Source organism: Rhinopithecus roxellana, chromosome 9 (assembly GCF_007565055.1).
Source record: "Rhinopithecus roxellana isolate Shanxi Qingling chromosome 9, ASM756505v1, whole genome shotgun sequence".
NCBI classification, from domain to species: Eukaryota; Metazoa; Chordata; class Mammalia; order Primates; family Cercopithecidae; genus Rhinopithecus; species Rhinopithecus roxellana.
The window spans coordinates 128,312,821-128,333,198 of record NC_044557.1 but is presented as its reverse complement, the minus strand read 5'-3'; the positions used below and the strand labels follow the sequence as shown (position 1 = coordinate 128,333,198).

Sequence of the window (20,378 nt, the reverse complement as noted above, 5' to 3'; positions counted from 1 at the left end):
TATTTTACAATAAACCATAAGGAAATAGCTTCCTTGAGCTGTTTTAAAATATGGCCCCAAAATCCTTTTACTGTTTTCTATAGAAAGGAAGGTTCTGTTCTGTCCTATTAGGTCTAGGACCGGTGACATTTTGACCAACAGACTACATGCAACTAGATGCCATGCTGTTTTCTGGGATTAGGCCCTAGTGAACTGGTGACTTTCACTTTCTCTGTGTTGGATGGTGCTGTGGCCTGATACATTTTTCCTCTGAAATTGGTATGTTGAAGTCTTAGACCCTAAGATGATAGCATTAAAAGAAGGGGACTTTTTGGAAGTGAGCAGGTCAGCACGGTGGGGTCCTCATGAATGGAATGAGTACCCCTATGGAAGAGGTCCCAGAGAGCTCCTTCATTCCTCCCACCAGATGAAGATGCAGTGAGAAGATGTTGTATATGAACCAAAAAGCTGGTCCCCACCATAGACTGAATCTGCTGCCCCCTTGATTAGGACTTCTCAGCCTCCACAGGTGGTTCTGAGTGGTGGCAGGAGTTAGGGTGTGGAGGGTTGGAACAAAGAAGATGAAGGGTCACTATTGTCCAGCAGGACAGAGAGCTGAGAGGTAGTGAGGGTGACCTTCCAGGCAATATTAGAGTAACTTGGGTCATGGCATTTTAAATTTTTTTTAGCAGTTCACATGTGCTAAGAGGGCTGGTGCCTTTGGAGCCCAGATACCATGCTTGGAGGAAGACTAAACATTCCACAGGGAGAGTAACTGAGCCCCCTGCAAGGATGGGCTAGAGAACACAGAGCAACCAGCTTTCTAGGAAAAACCAAACTGTGATTTGCAATGTAAATTTATGTAAATTTCTGTGGTTAAAATGCTCCCAGCTATGGACAGTTTAAGAACTATCACACAAAACTCCTCTCTGATGAGCTGGCCTGATCTGGCCCCAGCACATCACAGGGTCTCATCACTCAGCTTTCTGAGAGTTCCCAGCCGAGCCAGCACCACCTGCCACCTGAGCATGAGTGTCCTGTCCCTGGAATTTTCAGATCTCAGCAGAACCTCTCCTCTTATGCCGGTGGAAGGATCCAAACCCCAATTGCGAATGTGTGAGTGAAGACCTGATCGTGCTGTTTCAATCCACTACTTTCTGTGGTGTCTTTTCTCACAGTCTTAGATGAACAGAAGGCACAGTTTTGGTGAGAAGTTGAATGTGTGCATTGTGTGTGTGTGTAAATCTCAGTTTCTCTATAATATTGAAGAAGTAGGACAGAACCCTCTCACCTTTTCCCCAAAGTGTCACAAAGAGCCCATCGTCATGGCAGCATGGAACTGTGGACTCTTAGGAGTGACCGAAGAACCCCCTCACCCATTCTTAGTTTAAATTCTTCCTGCTGGCAGCAGAGGTGGTGTGGGAGCCAGGTGGAGTCTCAACCTGTCCCTGCAGTGACAGACTCAGAGGAGGCCATGGGACTCAGGAGTTGGCTGGAACAACAGGGAAAGAAGTAGGGATTTTCTCCAGGAGATTAGCAACAAAGGTCATAGAGAGATGACCACGATTCACAGGGCTGTCACCTGGGGGGATAGCCCAAAATAAGATCTAGAGAAACAAAGGGAAAAAAACGGTAAAAACAACAATGTAACTCATGCTTTGAGTTCTTGAGTCAAGCAATTCCTAAAGCCAGAATTCCTCCTCAATTCCAAGATATAGGAGCCAAAATGTTAACTTAGCTTGTCATTGGTTTCTGACATTTGAATTCAAGACCCCATTAAGAGATCCAAAAACCATAAAAAATACCAAACGCAGAGAACCTGAGGCAAAGATGGTGCAGTGCAGAAGGACAGGAGATGAGAGCAGATGACAGGTGTCCCGGGGGCAGCTTGAGAGCAGACAACAGGTGTCCCGGGGGGCAGCTCGGGCCTCAGGCTCCCTGGGGATTCCCATGCACAGCCCCAGGAGAGAAGAGCCTTGTTGATGTTGATCAGCAGGGAAGGAGGGACGGCTACGAGAGAGGCTGGAAGGACAGTGGGTGAGTCAGGGATGGGGAGCTTCATAGTTGATGTTCATAAAAGGAGGAATTCCAGGTGGTCTCAGGAGTTAGTGGGTGGCCATGGGTAGAGGGCTGGTGCCAAGTGAGGGGTGGGGGCCACTGTTATCCAGGATCTCAAAGCATTGAGAGGTGGTGAGAGTGACCTTCTGGGAAATATTAGAGTGAAAAATAACTTCTCATAATCTTAAGTTTCTTCGTGAGTTATGGGACTTTTAGCAGCAAAAGAAAAACTATGCCAAAGTTCAGAAAAGGGAACAAGTACTTTTCTCATCTCTTACATTCTTTTTTCGTTGTAAACAGAGTTCAGAATATCATATAAAGAAGCACAAAATATCAGTGGCAACACTAACGAGTCAATATCCTTTGTTTTAAAGAAAAATTGCACCAGACACTTTTTGGAAATGCCAGGGAATTGGTTATTGAGGAATGTCCCAATAGGTGAGACTCTTTGCAATAGAGAGAGCAGTTGAACTCAACTCTCTTGGGGTCAAACACAGGAGAGTTTAAGCCCTAGAGTGAGCTGGTGGAAAAGTACTGCAGGTTGCTGGCGGGAAGGTTGAGCAGTGTGATTGGGCCATCTGTGTTTCTCAATTTGTATTTATGGAAGTTAAACTCCTATCCTCCCACAGAGAAAAGGTTACGCTCTTCTTGGAAAATGACATTTCAAAGGGTTAGCTTCATATTTGACTTATTCTTTATTTTCTCCTCCTACCATATGAGTGGTTTATTTAAGTTAGAAATATCTCATCGGCATTCCATAAATGTCCTGTGTGTGTGCATTCCATTAATAAGCTTTGGGTTTTATTCGAGGCTAAGCAAGTTGCTCCCATTGTTTGGAGACCCTCACACCTCTCCCTGCATTCTCTGTCCTTAGTGTTTGCAGCTGTCATTGCCCACCCTAGACTGCAGTAGCAGAATCTTCCTGTGGTTCTCCCAGTATGCCTTTATCCACACAGAGGAGCAGGGATACTCTGTCCTCATCTGCCCCTTTCCCTTAAATTGATAGATGCCTCTGAGAATATCAGCTCGAATTACTAGTTCATCCTTTTCTCTTGCAACATCAATTCCTCCAAATCCAGTAGACTTAGACCCTGACCTGGCATATCTCTGTCCCTGATATCATTCCCTCCAGCAAACAGTCTTCTCTAATCCTCTTTTTAATCTATTCAGTTGTAAACATCTTTATATTTCAGTTTAAGATACACCATAAAACCTATCCTTGCCACTCCAAGACAAAATGATCTCTTCTTTCTAAAGTCCTAATGTTACATAAAGCCACATTTAACCCATGATATTCTTCTATATTTCATTCTTAAATGATTTTAGTTTTTGAAAGGTCTAGTATCACATGAACTGACACATGGAATTTTTTCCTCTGTAAGTTTCAGCTTTTTTCTATGAAGCTGAGTAATACAAATGGAATTTTGTAATATTATGTGATGTTGGGGATAATTAATTAATCGGAATTAATGTATTGATGTCTGTGCCCAGATGACTGCCTAACACATAGCTGGTACAACAATGAACAAAACATGCAGCTTCCCTTCCAGCATGAAGAAAACTGTTACTGAGAGTAAGTGAAATGTATAGGATATGAAATGTATAGGATGTGAAATGGTTTGAAATTCTACAGTTAGAAATAAAGAGAACAAGGAGGATGGAGGTATCCAGGGGAACTTGTTGCAATCTTAAATTGAGAAATCAAGAAAGATTTCAGTGACCAAAGTATGTTTTAGCTGAGACCCCAGGAGCTAGAGGAATGAGTTGGGAGGACTTCTGTGTGAAGGGCAGATGCCCCAAAATGAAGTGATCCTGGCCCAGTGGACAGTTAGGAATAATTTGCAGAGTTAGTTCAAGGACCTCATGACTCCAACTCCAAGGCAGTTACAGGAACCCAAGGAAGGTTGCTTGTTTTTCACCCCCTGAATCCTTATTTGTGTTCTTCCTTGTCTACACAAGGGGGAAGATTTGGGAGCATTGTTTTATCAAATAATTTATAAAATATTTAGCATATTTTAGCATTTATATGAACCCACTGTGTCCTCCTTGAGGTCTGCAGTAGATTCCCCAGCTGTGCAGTGTCTCAGCGGGGTGCCTGGAACCCTGAGTTCCCTCTTTACACAGGCAGAGCCTCAGTCTGGGGCTGAGACCTGCTTGGAATCTGCATGGTTGGACGTGGACAGCATCTGCTTCCTTCTCCTGGGCGCTGGGCATTTGTGCTTGGTGTTGGTAGTCATAGCTGTGTCTGGACTCATTAGATTGTTTTATTCAAGAATGGTGAATACTCCACTTGAAACACTCTTTCTTTCTTTGCAAACTGTGGTCTCTCTGTCACTGTAAGAGTTCTTGGGGTGTTTTACCAGTACCACCCAATAAGAGAAGCCAAGGCTGGAACAGACATACTTTTATTCAAAAAATGTGTTGTGGAATCGCAAACTAGCACTACTAAATTTAAAGTAAAATAAAGACTCGGGGCTCACGCTGGAATTCTTCCCGGGGCTCTGGGGCTCACGCTGGAATCCTTTCTGGGGCTTTGTGGTCATGTTCTCATAGGCTATTTGCAGGATATGTTGAACTAGTGTTCAAGGTTCTATGAGTGCCTAGAGAAGGAAAGAGAAGAGAGACAGGAAGGGTCACATCACACCTCAGCAAGGTGTCAGCCTGGCACAGGGACACCGGGAGTGACCCTGTCCTCTTGGAGGAGAGGAGGAAGACAGGCTCAGGAAGGTACATACCCAAGGTGTGCTGTGCCTGGGGGGGAGGCTGCAGTTAGAGGCAGGACCACAGGGGGCGCTGTGGTCCTCTCAGGCTAAAGGCTCTGAGCATCTCAGAGGGTGCTGAGCTCCTGGTTCATTCCCTTTCTTCAGACCTGGTTTCCTGCTCACTGGCTGATGTGCAGGGCGTTCTGGGTATCAGAACCTCAGTGCCCTCCAGCACCAGCAGGGACGCAGATTACTTGGATAGCTTTTCCCTCACTTCTGTTTTCCCGGTGCCCCTTTAAAACCGTATTTTCAGGTAGAATCAGATCCTCTGCAGTTTGAAGGGAACCCAAGAGAGTGTTACCAGATGGAGGGTCTTGACTGTGAGTTGTCCAGATTCTTAGAGCATTGAACAAATAATTCAACAAAACGTACAAACAAAACAACCAAAGAACGAGGCAACGAAAGACAAACCAAAGCAACATGAGAACGCAGGTAACCAAAGGTACAGATTTATTGACACTCCACAGAAGTGGGAGCCTGGTTCAAGGCAAGTGGACTCAGAAGCCCCCCCCTCCCATTTATGGTTTTTATTAAGCTAAAAGAATTTGGTGTTCTGCCTAATCTTGCCTGGAACTGGCTGCACCTGGTTTTCTTTTCCTTATGCCTTAACCCTTGATTACCCTACTTCCCTATTCTCCTGTCTCAAGGGTGCATTTTCAGAATGCAGTACAGGAATCTGCATTTTGTTTGTGTGAAGACAAATTTATGAATGTGAAATCAAGATTTTCCCTGGCAAGGGTGGAAAATATTGATGAGTCTGTTGCAGTGAGGTGCTCCTATGCTTTTTGTTGTACTCATTACAGGTTTTAATTTTTTTTAATGTTTTTTTATTTTTGATGGAGTTTTGCTCTTGTCACCCAGGCTGGAGTGCAATGGTATGCTTTTGGTCACGGCAACCTCCATTTCCCAGGTTCAAGAGATTCTCCTGCCTCAGCCTCCCAAGTAGCTGGGATTACATGTACAGTGCCATCATTCTCAGCTAATTTTTGTAGTTTTTAGTAGAGACGAGGTTTCACCATGTTGGCTGGGCTCGTCTCGAACTCGTGACCTCAGGTGATCCACCCGCCTCGGCCTCCCAAAGCTCTAGGATTACAGGCGTGAGCCGCTACCCCTGGTCTGGAACCATTTCTTTGGTGCTAGGACTACAGACATGAGTCACCACACCCAGCCCATTACAGCTTTCTTAACTGTCCATTCCAATCTCAATTAAATGTTTTTCAATAGAGCTGTGACAACCTCACATCTTCAAAGCCAGATGTGTGATCTGGGTCTGTTCAATGAAACTCCAACACTTCAGGAAAGAACATGGTGGTTTTTTTTCCTAAGAAGTAGCGATGTTAGGATTGTGTAAACTGGAAGCTGACAATGATTGTTTTTCCTAACACATAGGTGTTACCTTTGAGTGAATCAATTAGAAATGAGACAGAGTGAAAAGACAGAGAATAGAAGGAGAAATCGGCAGCATAATTTGTGCTTGTAAATCAATTTGTGTCTGAAGCCAATGTTTGTCCTTGATATTCTTAGAATTTGGAGTTGTATTTTGCCTAAAAAGCTGAATTTAGGATTCTGGTACTTGCATCCCAAAGAGTCTTGACTAAGAGATGCATTAAACAGCAAACAGGTACAAAGACAGAGAACTTACTACAAAGACTTTATTTGGAAGATGAAAAGAAAGTTGAAGACAAGGTAAAGAAATAATAAAAGTTCTCTAGATCTCAAAGCAAATGATGAACACATTTTCCTCTGTACTCCATGTTCAGAGGCAGCAGAAAAGACAGCAGATCCCACTATTGGTGCAGGTCCCATAGCGGTGTTTGGAAAAATCACAGCGTGATATTCTGCAAGAGCAGACCAAGCCCCTCGTTGAGCCTGGAGACACAGAGAAAGCATCAGGCATTAGGACTGGGGTCAGAGGTGGTTGATAAGGAGAATCCCTGTGCGGTTACCTACTGGGCTGATTGCATTTATCACGGTGGCCACATCACAGCAGCAGCAAGATCGACTCAATCAGTAGTTATCAATGTACACAGCAGTGCCGCTCACAGGCAGGGTTAGAGAATTATTCTCATTTGCTCACTTTTTTTTTTTTTTTATTATACTTTAAGTTCTAGGGTACATGTGCATAACGTGCAGGATTGTTACATATGTATACTTATGCCATGTTGGTGTGCTGCACCCATCAACTCGTCAGCACCCATCAATTCATCATTTATATCATGTATAACTCCCCAATGCAATCCCTCCCTCCTCCCCCCTCCCCATGATAGGCCCCAGTGTGTGATGTTCCCCTTCCCGAGTCCAAGTGATCTCATTGTTCAGTTCCCACCTATGAGTGAGAACATGCGGTGTTTGGTTTCTGTTCTTGTGATAGTTTGCTAAGAATGATGGTTTCCAGCTGCATCCATGTCCCTACAAAGGACGCAAACTCATCCTTTTTTATAGCTGCATAGTATTCCATGGTGTATATGTGCCGCATTTTCTTAATCCAGTCTGTCTATGCTCATTTTTTTTGTGGTGCTGCTTCTTCACACACACAGTTGAATACACCCTTAGGTCCATTCCCATTTGTGAAACTCCTCTAACGAACAAACAAAAATATGTTTCTTTCCAAGTGGGTTCTCAACCTTGATGCCAGAGAGACTCCCCAGTGTTTCCACATAGCATAAGATTACTAAATTTCACTGACTTTTCACAGAATCAGATATCGTTGGAGGATCACTGTCCATTGAATATCATCTGATTCTGTGTTTTCAGTATACACATGAGGAAACTGAGGCCTGGGGAGGTGATCACCTAAGAGAAAGAGCCAGCTGTTGAGTCTGATTCTAGAGGTGCCTGGTTTTTCCTCTCTAGACTCCTAGGTCTGCAATGCTTGCGGCCTAGTCAGCTCTTGCCTGGAGTGGCTCAAGCTGGAGAGCCTGGAGGGGCACCAGGAGAATGGCAGCGAGGAGGGTGAGGGTCCTCATGGCTGGGGTGACCTGGAGGAGGGAGAGCAGGAGTGGATGTGTGGGGAGTGAGGAGCCAGCCTGGATTTATAGCGCTGCTGGGCGAAGGCCTGGGGCAGATGCTGCAGTGAGAGGAGGTGGAGCATATGATTGGGGAAGGGAAGGGCTGCCTTTGCCATCAAGATCCCTTTGATGCTCCTCTGTTCTCCCACCTTTCATCATAGCAAGTCTGTTGATTGAGTGTGTGTTCTGGATCCAAGCCAATAGGGATGATTAGGACCATGATATAATTTCCTGTGTCTCATCTGCTGTAACATTTACTTAATATTCAAAGAAGAAAAGAAACAGTGCTCTTATTCAATAAGTTCAGGGAATAAATGCCCCTTATTTTCTGAAGATGAGCCCTGCTATTCTCTGGTGGTCTAGACCCAGAGGCCAGAGCCGGCCCTTCTCTCATTCACCCCACCCCACATCGAAGCCAGAGCATTTTCACTGAATTGCAATCTGTTTGTGCCAAGGGCTGTTTCTCCTTTTTCTCTTCAGTAGCTTTAGTATGTTTCCACCTTGAGATGTCCTCGGTCATCAGAGGGCGACCTAGCAGTGCCCACACTGTATTCCCAGGCAAGGAGAACCTACCCTTACAGAAAGATGGGCCTGGCAGCAGCTACAGCAGCACCTTAAGGACAGCAGGCGGCGCTCCTGCCCCTTATAAACTTACCCCGAGGGACCTGCATATGGTTCACTACTGAATAGTGGTATCCAGCAAATTCTTCTACTTTTTTTTTTCGTTGTGGTTGTTGATGAGACGGAATCCCGCTCTGCCCCCCAGGTTGGAGTGCAATGGCGCGATCTCGGTTCACTACAATTTCTGCCTCCCAGGTTCAAGGGGTTCTCTTGCCTCAGCCTCCCGAGTAGCTGGGATTACAGGCACACACCACCATGTTTGGCTAAATTTTGTATTTTTAGTAGAGATGGGGTTTCACTATATTGGCCAGGCTGGTCTCAAACTCCTGACCTCAGGTGATCCACCCACCTCGGCCTCCCAAAGTGCTGGGATTACAAAACTCCTGACCTCAGGTGATCCGCCCACCTTGGCCTCCCAAAGTGCTGGGATTACAGGCACGAGCCACCACGCCCGTCTTGGAGCCATTTCTTTGTTGGACACAGACCCACTCTGTCCTCCCTTACTTTTCCAGTGACTCACCGATCCCCTGTCAACTGTTCTTAGTTTAAATTCTTCCTTGGGGAGCAGGGGCAGTATGGGACTCAGGTGTGGTGCCAACCTCCACCCTCAGTGACAGATTCAGAGTCCGCCATGGGACTTGGGCGTTGGCTGGAACAATGGGAAGGAAGTAGGGATTTTCTCCAGGAGATCAGCTACGAAGGTCACAGAGAGATGACCATGATTCAAATGGCTGTCACCTGCAGAGAGAGCCCAAAGTAAGACCAAGAGAAATAAATGGGAAGCCAACAATGTAACTCATGCTTTGAGTCCTTATATCAAGTATTTCCTGAAGCCAGAATTCCCCCTCAATTCAAAGATATAGGAGTCAAAACGTTAACTCAGCTTGTCATGGTTTGACTTTTGAGTTCAAGACCCCACTAAGATATCTGAAAAACATCAAAAATACCAAACTCACTGAACCTGAGAGGCAAAGACGGTGCAGTGCACAAGGACAGGAGATTAGAGCAGATGACAGGTGTCCTGGGGGCAGCTTGGGCATCAGGCTCCCTGGTGATTCCCATGCACGGCCCTGGGGGAGAAGAACCTTGTTGTTGTTGATCAGCAGGGAAGGAGAGATGGCTACGAGAGAGACTAGTAGGACAGAGGGTGTCAGGGATGGGGACCTTCATAGTTGATGTTCAGAGCTGGAGGAATTCCAGGTGGCGGAAGGAGTCAGTGGGTGGCCATGGGTGGAGGGCTGGGGCAAAGAGGAAGTGGGGGACATCCAGGAGGACAAAGCACTGAGAGGTTGGGAGGACGATCTGCCAGGAAATATTAGAGTGAACTCTTTCCCTTAGTTTTTATTTTTATGAGTTATTTGGCTTTTCGTGGCAAAGGAAGAAATACAGAACTTCAGAAAAGGAAACGAGTACTTTTCTCATCTCTTACATTCTGTTTTTGTTTGTAAGTAGAGTTCAGAACAAACAGAGATACAGAAAAAACAACTCTATACTTTCCTTGTAAAAGAAAAATTTCAGCAAGACTTTCAAGAAATGTCAAGGAAACGTTTATTGAAGACTGTTGCAATAGGAGTCAAAATGTTGTAATAGGAAGAGCCCTTGGACTCAACTTACCTCAAGTCAAAGGCAGGAGAATTTAAGCCTTGGGGGGAGCTAGCAGGATGCTTCTGGAGGTCGTTAGGAGGGAAGCTGGCTAGTGTGATTGGGCCATCAGTGTTTGCTCAATTGTGCTTGTTGGAGTAAGTCTTCTATCCGCCCACAGAGACAGAGCTGCTGCCCTCTTGGGTAATTGCATTTATAGGGATGAGGCATCTGACTTATTCGTTATTCATTGTTCTACACGAGTGGTTCAAGGTAGAAAATCTCTTCTATGTCATCAGTGAACGTAGAATATTCGTGCATCTCAGTGAACTGTTCTGGGTGTTACTTGAGGCCGAGCAAGTGGCCCTGGTTGTTTGGAGACCCTCACACCTCTCCCTGAATTCTCTGTCCCTAGAGTTTGCAGCTATCATTGCCCACCCTGGACTGCAGGAGCAGAAGCCACATGTGGTGCTCCCAGTGTGCCTTTATTCACAGAGGAGCAGGGAGGCTCCATCCTCGTCTGACCCTTTCCCTTGAGTTGATGGATGCTCCTCAGCACATCAGCCTGAATTCTACTCCATCCTTCTGTCTTGCAATGTCCATTCCTCTAAATTCAGTGGAGGTTGACCTGACCCTGCATATTTCTTGCCCTGATATTATTCTCTCCACCGAACATTGTACTCTACCCCTTCTTTTTACCTACCCACGTTTTAAGTACCTCTGTGTTTCACCATGAAGTCTTTTCTTGTTCTCAAAACCAAAATAGTCTATTTCTTTCTTCTAAACTCCTATTGCTTCATGAAGCCACATTTTCCAAGGATATTTTTCTGTATTTCAGCCTTCAATGTTTTTCATTGGCTTTTTTTTCATGCTGTCGCAAAGCCTGATATGTGGACTGCATTGCTGCTGTAGTTTTCATTTTGTCCTATGCAGTTTAGTAATAATAATCTAATTTTATTTCATTATATGATATTGAATATAATTAGTTTTATCATAATTAATTTATTGATCTCTTACGATGTGCTCGGCGGTCATCTGAACACTGTGTCCAGTAAGGAGCAAAACATGCAACTTTCCCTTCTAGAGTGGGGAGGGAAATGTTACAGAGAGTAAGTGAGGTGTACAGAATGTGAGACCGTTACAATTCTACAGTTAAAAATAAAGAGAACAAGTGGGATGGAGATTGCTCAGAAAAGTTGCTGCAATTTAAAATTGAGAAATCAGGAAAGATGTCAGTGACAAAGTGAAATTTTAGGAGAGACCCCAGGTCTGGGAAATGAGCCAGGTGTACTTCTGGGTGAAATGCAGATGCCCTCTGGGTGAAGTCAGCCTGGCCCAGCCCACAATTTGGAACAATATGGAACGTCAGTTCAGGGACCTCAGGACTTGAAGCAGTGGCGGTTACTAGAAACCAAGGGAGGCTCCTGGCCTTCACAATCTGAAGTTCTGTGTGTTTCCTTCACCATCTAAACAAGGGGAAGGGTGGGAAGGGTGGAATCATTTGTCTGTCAGAATGCCTGTGTCCTCCCTGGGATCTGTGCTGGGTTCATTCAAGGTTCGAAGTTCGAGACCAGCCTGGCCAACATGGTGAAACCCCGTCTCTACTAAAAAAAAAAAATACAAAAATCTAGTCGGGCGAGGTTGCGGACGCCTGTAGTCCCAGCTACTCGGGAGGCTGAGGCAGGAGAATGGTGTGAACCCGGGAGGCGGAGCTTGCAGTGAGTTGAGATCTGGCCACTGCACTCCAGCCTGGGAGATAGAGCGAGACTCCGCCTCCAAAAAAAAAATACAAAAATTAGCTGGGTACAGTGGTACTTGCCTCTAATCCTAGCTACTCGGGAGGGTGAGGCAGAAGAATCACTTGAACCTGGGAGGTGGAGGTTGCAGTGAGCCAGGATCGTGCCACTGCACTCCAGCCTGGTCGACAGAGGAAGACTCCATCTCAAACAAAACAAAACAAAACCAAACAAAACAAAACACCCAAAAAATAAAAAGCAGAACACATCAAAAAGAAAGGGCAGAGACCAAACAACCAGTCAATTTTGGCTGTGCGTAAAGCAGTTAAATAGAGGAGCATCACGGTGACTTTTAGGCAACCAGGTGAGACTTGGAAAATGCTTCCCTTTCACCCTACACACCAACCTGACCTAAGTTCACAGAGTTTGTAGAGTGACTTTATCTTCCCAAAAAATGTACTTGTATTCAGCATCTGAGGTCTCTCCACTACCCGTTCTGGTTCGTGCTGCCAGAAAGCCTCGCCTCTTGGGTGGTGCATGAGAATGCTCGCCCTCCTCTATCTTGCTGTCTTGCTGGCCCTCCAGTTCCAGGACCAGGTGTGACAGCAAGAGTGGAAGAGAGTCCTGCTGAGAAGGGTTGCTGAGGCAGAGAACCAGCCCCGACCACCTATCTCCCTGTAAAGTGGAGAGCTCTCCCTAAGGACCATCAGATGAGGAAAGGCAGCAGCAGCCTGCACTAGCTTGGTAGGTTCTTTAATATTGAAAGGGCTTTTGTGCACAGAGAAAAATCTTATCACTATTTACACTAAGTTTAAACCAGTTCTTGAGTATTAAATATTGATACAACGGTGGTTATTTAAATTCCCTTCATCTACATTGATGTTATACATTTAGTATGCCTGGTTGTTTTTAGACACATCTAACACCTTAAAGAATAGATAAACATATTCCTGAACGATGATCACAAACTTATTCGTTCATTTTACCAAAAGTGATACAGAAGGGCCCATGTCATGGATTTGATGTCTTTTCTTCTTTGTTTTGATTTTACTCCTTCCTATGATTTTCATGATGTTCTGAGACCCCAGATGACTAAACGAGGTTGCAAGTCTAGGGTCAAATAACTGATCCTTGATCAGGAACCAGTGCTTTGTATGTGTCTGAAATGAAGTGAACTCAGGCTGCTTGTTATCTATTATCAGGCTGAGACTTTTTGTTGTTGTTGTAATAAGAATGTTTGTTTGGTTATTTTTTGTCATGTCATGGCACTGTCTAAGCCCTGTCTTTTATATAAATTTTAATTCTAGAAACTTGCCTTTCTCATCAATACGTTGTTCTTAAGTTTTTGCACAGTTGTGAGTGTATGGTCAATTGTCTTATCATTATGATATATTGAATTGGTTCATTGGCATAATTAAAAGCATATTAACATGTTTTCTCACTAGCACTTCATTAAAATAAGTATAGCTTTATTATAATTAATATAATTCATATACTTGAAGGGATGGAGAGTTGAGACCAACTCCTTCATTAAAAATTGGTCTAATTAACCTTTTGGGGATCAGTAAGGGACCATTTGTCTCATTGGTTATTGGGCCTCATCCTCTATGGTCACCAGCTTCTGAGCTCTTCTTCTATCTGGTTATCAATTGAATCACTGATGCTTGTCAGTCTTTCCTGTTTTTGGCACAGTTGTAACTTTTTTCTTGTTAAACTTTACTTTATTCTATCTTGTTGATACAGTTATATATCACTTACCAAAACAGAGTGAAATAAAGCTTAATGTAAAACATATGTATTTAACACATCTGCTTAAAATTTCAAATATTATGTATAGCAATGCTTTGCCACTTTTTAAAATTAAAGGACAAGTAAACATAGCCCATCAGATCTATCTTTCCTTTGAGCCAACAACCACTTTTTGCCTCTCATTGTAAACTTCTATTATTGGAGTATCATTTGGAATGCATTGAACTTTTAAGTTTCAAACTATTCCAATTAACACTTATATCCTGTCAGGCATGGTGGCTCAAGCATGAAATCCTAGCACTTTGGGAGGCTGAGGAGGCAGATCACTTAAGCTCAGGAATTCGAGACCAATCTGGGCAACATGGTGAAACCCTGTCTCTCCAAAAAGTACAAATCGTTAGCAGGGTGTGGTGGCACATGCCTGTAGTCCCAGCTACTCAAGAGGCTGAGGTGGGAGGATCATTTGAGCACAGGAGGTCAAGGCTACAGTGAGCCGAGATTGCACCACTGTACTACAGCTTGGGTGGCTAAGTGAGACACTGTCTCAAATAACAACAACAAGAAGAAACCCAATCATATTCATTTTCGCTATTTTGTTATTGCTCTATGATGCTCAAATTGTGCATCATTGGAATGCAAAGACCAGTTAACTTGATGTGGATCAGAATTCTCTATACAAAGGAAACATACAAACCACCATATAAAAAAGCAAAAGGGGGAAAAAAAGGAAAAAGAAAAGAAAACTTAAAAAGTCAAACACCCTAAGTTTAATGCTTGAACTTTATTTTGGAGAGAAAAATTTAGAAAGACACAAGGTACAGAGGGTGAAATGTTTTTCTTTCTTCAGGACCTTGGATTGAATCTTGCACTGCTTTGGTTTCTATCTAGGAAGCTCTGGGACAGCAGAGTATGCGGCCGCGGCCGCACCACCCGGCTTGGGACTCACGCCACAAACAACGGGGTCGGCAATAGCAGTTGCGTCTTGCCTGAGAACCTGTGGAAAGAAGAGAGGGTCAGGCACAGGGAGGGAGGTGGGAAAAAGGACAGGCAGAGCCAGACTAACTGAGATAGTCTAAACAAGAGACACTGTATCAGTCATGTTAGGATGGAGAAAATTTATGTCTTTGTCATAAATGACAAGAAATCGTACTAGCTATGTGTTAGTCATGCAAGATCATAGCTCTTTCCCCATCTGAGTCTATTCAGGACATGTTTATTACCTGCTCCCTGGTAAAACAATGTACCTCTCAACCCCAGGCTTACCTACTCTTCATTCTGCTTAGTCCATACCCCTAATCTTCACCTCCATGTATGATCTGCATGTCCTAACAAGGCTCCCTAATGCACCTGGATCAGTTTCTGAGATGCTGCATTGTGCATGCTCATGTCATGGACTGAAATACTTTGGTGCTCAAGGAGTCTTTGAAGACCTTCCAAATTCAAATTCTTCATTCCCTCTCTCTCTCTCTCGCTTTTTTTTTTAAAAACATGTTACTTATTTACTTATTTTAATTGACAAATAATAATTGTGTATATGTATAAGATACAATATGATGTTTGGATCTAAGTATGTATTACAGAAAGATTTAATCAAGCCCATTAGCCTACATTGAAACGAACCCACAGGTTCCTCTCTAGGTTCTAAAAGCTTTACCAATGGACAAAGTAAAATATTCTCTCTATAACTAAGTTTACCCATTCAGACCTACAAATAATTAGTCAGTGTAGCTCTTTCTATCTTAAAAGTAGCAAATTTGACAGAAATATCTTGAAACTCAAAGTCTCAGAAGAAAGAAAATCTTTTAGATGTGTTCGGTTCTCACTGATTAACTTAGAGATGAGAAAATCAAGGTCCAGGAAGATTAAGTAAAGTCACTGAAGTGAGGTAGACCTTTCCACACTTGACGCCAGAGCCTGTCTCTAATTCTTTTGTTCTAGATTTTGCAAATCTGCAACATTGATGTGTCCTACCTGAGGCTCTAAGAGTTGAGAGTCCATTTTCTTCAAAGGAGACAGCAAGGTCCTGGTCTTCTTCCCCAGGCTGCTCCTGGGTTGCAGTGTCATCAGCTGTTTCCTGGAGTGATTCAGCCTGGGCCTGCAGAGCCACCAGGAGAACGGCAGCAAGGATGGCGAGGGACCTCATGGTTGGGGTCACCTGGAGGATGGAGAGCAGGTGTGGATGTGTGGAGAGTGCGGAGTGAGCCTGGATTTATAGCTCTGCTGGGAGAAGGCCTGAGACAGAGGCTACAGTGAGAGGAGGTGGGCATGTGATTGGGAGGGAAGGGCGGCCTTTGCCCTCAAGATCCCTTTGATGCTCCTCTTTCTCCCGGCTTTCATCACAGAGTGAGTCTGTATGCTTAATGCCTCTTCTTGATCCAAGCTGGTAATGATGATAAGGACATTACTATCCTGTTTCCCATCTGCTTGAGTATTTACTTTTATATATTCAGAGAAGAAAAACAACAGTGCTTTCATTCAATAAATTTGGGGATCAAATGCCTCTTGTTTTCCGAAGATGATCCCTGGTACTCTCTGGATGACTCTCTGGGGTCAGACCTGGGTCCCAGTGGAGTAGAGAGTTAATCCATTGCAGGATTCAGGGATATTACTAACCTCATGTAGGAGGCTTTTGAGATCTTGAGGTGAGTAGTCTCCTGCCGGGGCCAGTGTGGACAGGACAATGACCTTATCAGCTACAGGGGAAATGAGTTCAGTAGAATAGTAGGCCAAGTTTATCAGATGAAAATCAAAATTCAGATTTAGTTCAAGAAGTTGGTGTGATCTGAATGCATCATATACAATGTGTAGCAGGTACTTCTCTCCACTTGGAGGAATATCAAAGTAATTTAGGTGCCTCCAACCCCTTTCTGAGATCTTTTATTTTATTTTTATTTTTTAGTTTTAGAAAATTTTAAATCATACACAAGGAACAACATTCAAATGGTAGAAGAAGTAAGGAGCTCTCATTTCAACCCCAGGCCTTCAATTCTGACCCAGGAAACCATCACTATTAGCAGTTATTCATAGTATTCTGCACTTTGCTTTTATCACCTGTGTCTGGGCACTTTGTGTATCTAAACACATAGAATGCTGTTATAATTTTTAAGAGGCTTATACTATCGCAGGGTTTGTATATGCCATCACTTATTTTTTTCTATTGATAAAATACAATGAAATTATTACAATTTGGTTATTCTTAAACTTTTGCAGTAATAAGCAAAGTTACAGTGATTATCTTGTATATATGTCCTCTTATCCATATGGAGAAACTTATAGAAATAGAATTGCTGTGTGAAAGAATGCATCTTAAGCCAGTATGGTGGCACATGCATGTAGTTCTAGCTATTTGAGAGGCTGAGGTGGGAGGATCATCGGAGACCAGGAGTTGGATACCAGCCTGACAACATAGTGAGACCCCTTTCTCTTAAAAACAAGAAAAGAGACAGTATCTTACACATTTTTAAGATACTACTGTGTATTTGTATAATATAACCATATTTGATACACATCCTTTGCTGCTCAGTGGGCCCTTGGAGAGCCTCTACATTTGAATTCCTCATTTAATTTTTGTTCAAATTTGTTTATTTTTAATTGAAAAATATTTTGTGTGTATATTTGTAGGGTATGATGTGATGTTTGGATTGATAATCACAAGGCAGGAGCACTTCAGCTAATGAAGACAGCCATCACCTCAGCAACTTAATTTTTTAAGGAGAATTACAAATCGAGTCCTTTATCAGTTTGAAAGATACAATACATTACTATTAACTGTGGTCACCTTGCAGTGCCATAGATCACTAAGACTCTCCAGCATAACCGAAACTGTACTCTTGGCTCAAGATCTTCTCTTTTCCCATCCCTCCCTCTCACCCACCTCCAGCTTCTGATAACCACCTTTGTACTCCAGTTCCATAACATCGACATTTTAACATTCCATATACAAGTGATATCATGTAGTATTTGTCTTTCTGTGCCTAGTTTATTTCATCTAGCACATTGTCCTCTGGTTCCATCCATGTTGTCATGAATGAAGAATTTCCTTCTTTGAGAGGGAGTCTCGCTCTGTCGCCCAGGCTGGAGTGCAGTGGCACGATCTCAGCTCACTGCAACCTCTGCCTCCCGGGTTCCCGCCATTCTCCTGCCTCAGCCTCCCGAGTAGCTGGGACTACAGGCGCCCGCCACCTCGCCCGGCTAGTTTTTTGTATTTTTAGTAGAGACAGGGTTTCACCATGTTAACCAGGATGGTCTTGATCTCCTGATCTCGTGATCCGCTGCCATGTCCTCCCCAAGTGCGGGGATTACAGGCGTGAGCGCGGCCAATTTCCTTCTTTTGTTAAGGCTGTATAGTATACCATCTTGCATATATACCATTTTTTCTTCATTCATCCACTGATGAATATTTAGGCTGATTCTATATCTTACTTATTTTGAATAATGCTGAAATGGACATGGGAGTGCAGATTCTTCTTTGATATGGTGATTTCTTTCTTTCTTTCTTTCTTTTTTTTTTTTGAGACGGAGTCTCGCTCTGTCTCCCAGGCTGGAGTGCAGTGGCGGCGCGATCTCGAGGCTCACTGCAAGCTCCGCCTACGGGGTTCACCCGGTTCTCCTGCCTCAGCCTCCCGAGTAGCTGGGACGACAGGTGCCGCCACCACGCCCGGCTAATTTTTTGTATTTTTAGTAGAGACGGGGTTTCACCGTGTTAGCCAGGATGATCTTGATCTCCTGACCTCGTGATCCACCTGCCTCAGCCTCCCAAAGTGCTGGGATTATAGGTGTGAGCCACCGCGCCCGGCCGATATAGTGATTTCAATTTCTTTGGAGATATTCCCAGAAGCAGGATTGCTGGGTCATATGGTAATTCTATGTTTAATGCTTTGAGGAACCCCCATACTATTCTCCAAAATGGCTGTACTAATTTACATTTCCACCAATGGCATACAAGGGTCCCCTTTTTTTTATATCCTCACCAACACATACTATTTGTCTATTTGTTAAAAGCCATTCTAACAGGTGGTGACCTCTTTGTGATTTTAATTTGCATTTTCCTGATAATTAGTGATGTTGAGTATGTTTTCCATATATCTGTGGGCCACGTTTATTGCCCATTTTAAAATTGAGATGTTTGTCTTCTTCTTGTTGAGTAGTTTGACTTCCTTATATATTTGGGATATTGGCCCCTCATCAGATGTATGGTTTACAGATACTTTCTCCTAGTCCACGGGTCATCTCTTCACTTTGTTTCCTTTCTGTGCAGAAGTTTTTTAGTTGATGAAACCTCCTTTGTCTATTTTTGCTTTTGTTGTCTTTGCTTTTGGAGTCCTGTGGTAGAAATAATTGCCCAGAGAAATGTCATAAGGATATTACCCCATGTTTTCTTCTAGTAGATTTACAATGTTGGGTCTTTTATGCAAGTCTTCAATCCATTTTGAGTTGATTATTGGGTATAGTGCGGGATAAGTGTCCAATTTCATTCTTCTGCTTGTGGATCTCTAGTTTTCCTTACACCTTCTTTGAAGAGACTATCCTTTCCCTATTGTGTGTTCTTGGCATCTTTGTTGAAGATCAAATAATCATAAATGCTTGGGTTTAGTTTTGGGCTTTCTACTCCTTTCCTTTGGTTATTGTGTCTGCTTTTACGCCAGACCATGCTGTTTTGCTTACAATAACTTTATGATACATTTTAAAACCAGAGAGCATGATGCCTCTATCTTTGTTATTTGCGCTCAAGACTGCTTTGGCTATTTGGTGTCATTTCTGATTTCATACCAATTTTAGTATTTTTTTTAATTTCTGTGAAAAATTGCAATGGAATTTTGATGAGGATCTGCAGATCACTTTGGGTAGTATAAATATTTTAATAATATTAATTCTTCAAAACCATGAACTCAATCTATATTTCCATTTATTTGTGTCTTCTTCAGTTTTATTCATCAATATTTATAGTTTTCAGTGTACAGATCTTTCATTTTTTGGTTAAATTTACTTCTAAGAATTTTATTTTTGAGTGCTATTTCAAATAAGATTGTGTGGGCTTCTAAACCTTTGTGCCAGTCCAAACTCCTGTCTTTATTCTTAGTGACTCCTACAAAATTAGAGAGTGTCAAGTCTTGCTATTGCCTTGAGAGAATGGGAGAGAAGCCAGACTGTTAGAGTACAGTGGGGAGGTTGTGGTGTTTGATATGTGTTTCCATTTTTTCTTTCTTTGCAGAGAAACTAATAGAGTGTATCTCCCACTTATTCTACCTTACGAAAATGAGAGGATCTCAATCAGATCTGTAATATCTATAATATCAATTTGAATTCATGAATTAACAGGGAAACTGGGAGGGACTAATTTCCTATATCAGTGATTCCAGCTTTCATGGCCCTTGTTTTACCCTAATGACCATTTAGCACCAGATTTTAAAACATCTGTATTTGTACTGCTTCTCTATTTCTCACTGGACATTGCTGAGTTTGCAGATAGCATTCCACGATTGCTTCCTAGCCTACATCTCTCTGGCATTGTCTCTCTGAATCTCTAGCAATGACTGAAGAAACGATTTGGAACATTTTTATTCCGGTTCTAACCTTTCTCCATGAATTCTGTTATGTGTTTGATCACCCAGAGTCCTTATTAATTAGAGAAATTGATATCTTCAGTCTCTCTTCATCCTTCTCTGACCCAAAATTAATAGGGTGAGCAGAAAATCTGGAAAGAGAAATGGGTGGTTTAGAAACCACTGTCCAGGCCCTGTGGTTTGCTCAGACAGCAGAGCTGAGCACTGGCCAAGCCAGAAGATGCCCAGTGGCCCATCTTCCCAGGACCAGACCCCCGTCGGCAGCCCATTGCTCAGCCTTGGACACAACTCTGTTGCCAATCAAGTTTCTTATTATTTCTG

General features: G+C 43.2%; 1 protein-coding gene across 1 annotated transcript in view; it reads right to left on the bottom strand.

Annotated features, from left to right (window-relative positions):
- Positions 1 to 14,256: 14,256 nt before the first annotated feature.
- The window catches only part of LOC104666848 (neutrophil defensin 4-like), a 29,359-nt gene continuing 23,237 nt past the window's right edge, over positions 14,257 to 20,378 (bottom strand). Inside the window, exon 2 of the mRNA XM_030937922.1 lies at positions 14,257 to 14,488. Within this exon, the coding sequence (XP_030793782.1) occupies positions 14,379 to 14,488 (110 nt within the window). The 3' untranslated portion in view covers positions 14,257 to 14,378. The remainder of the gene's footprint in view (positions 14,489 to 20,378) is intronic.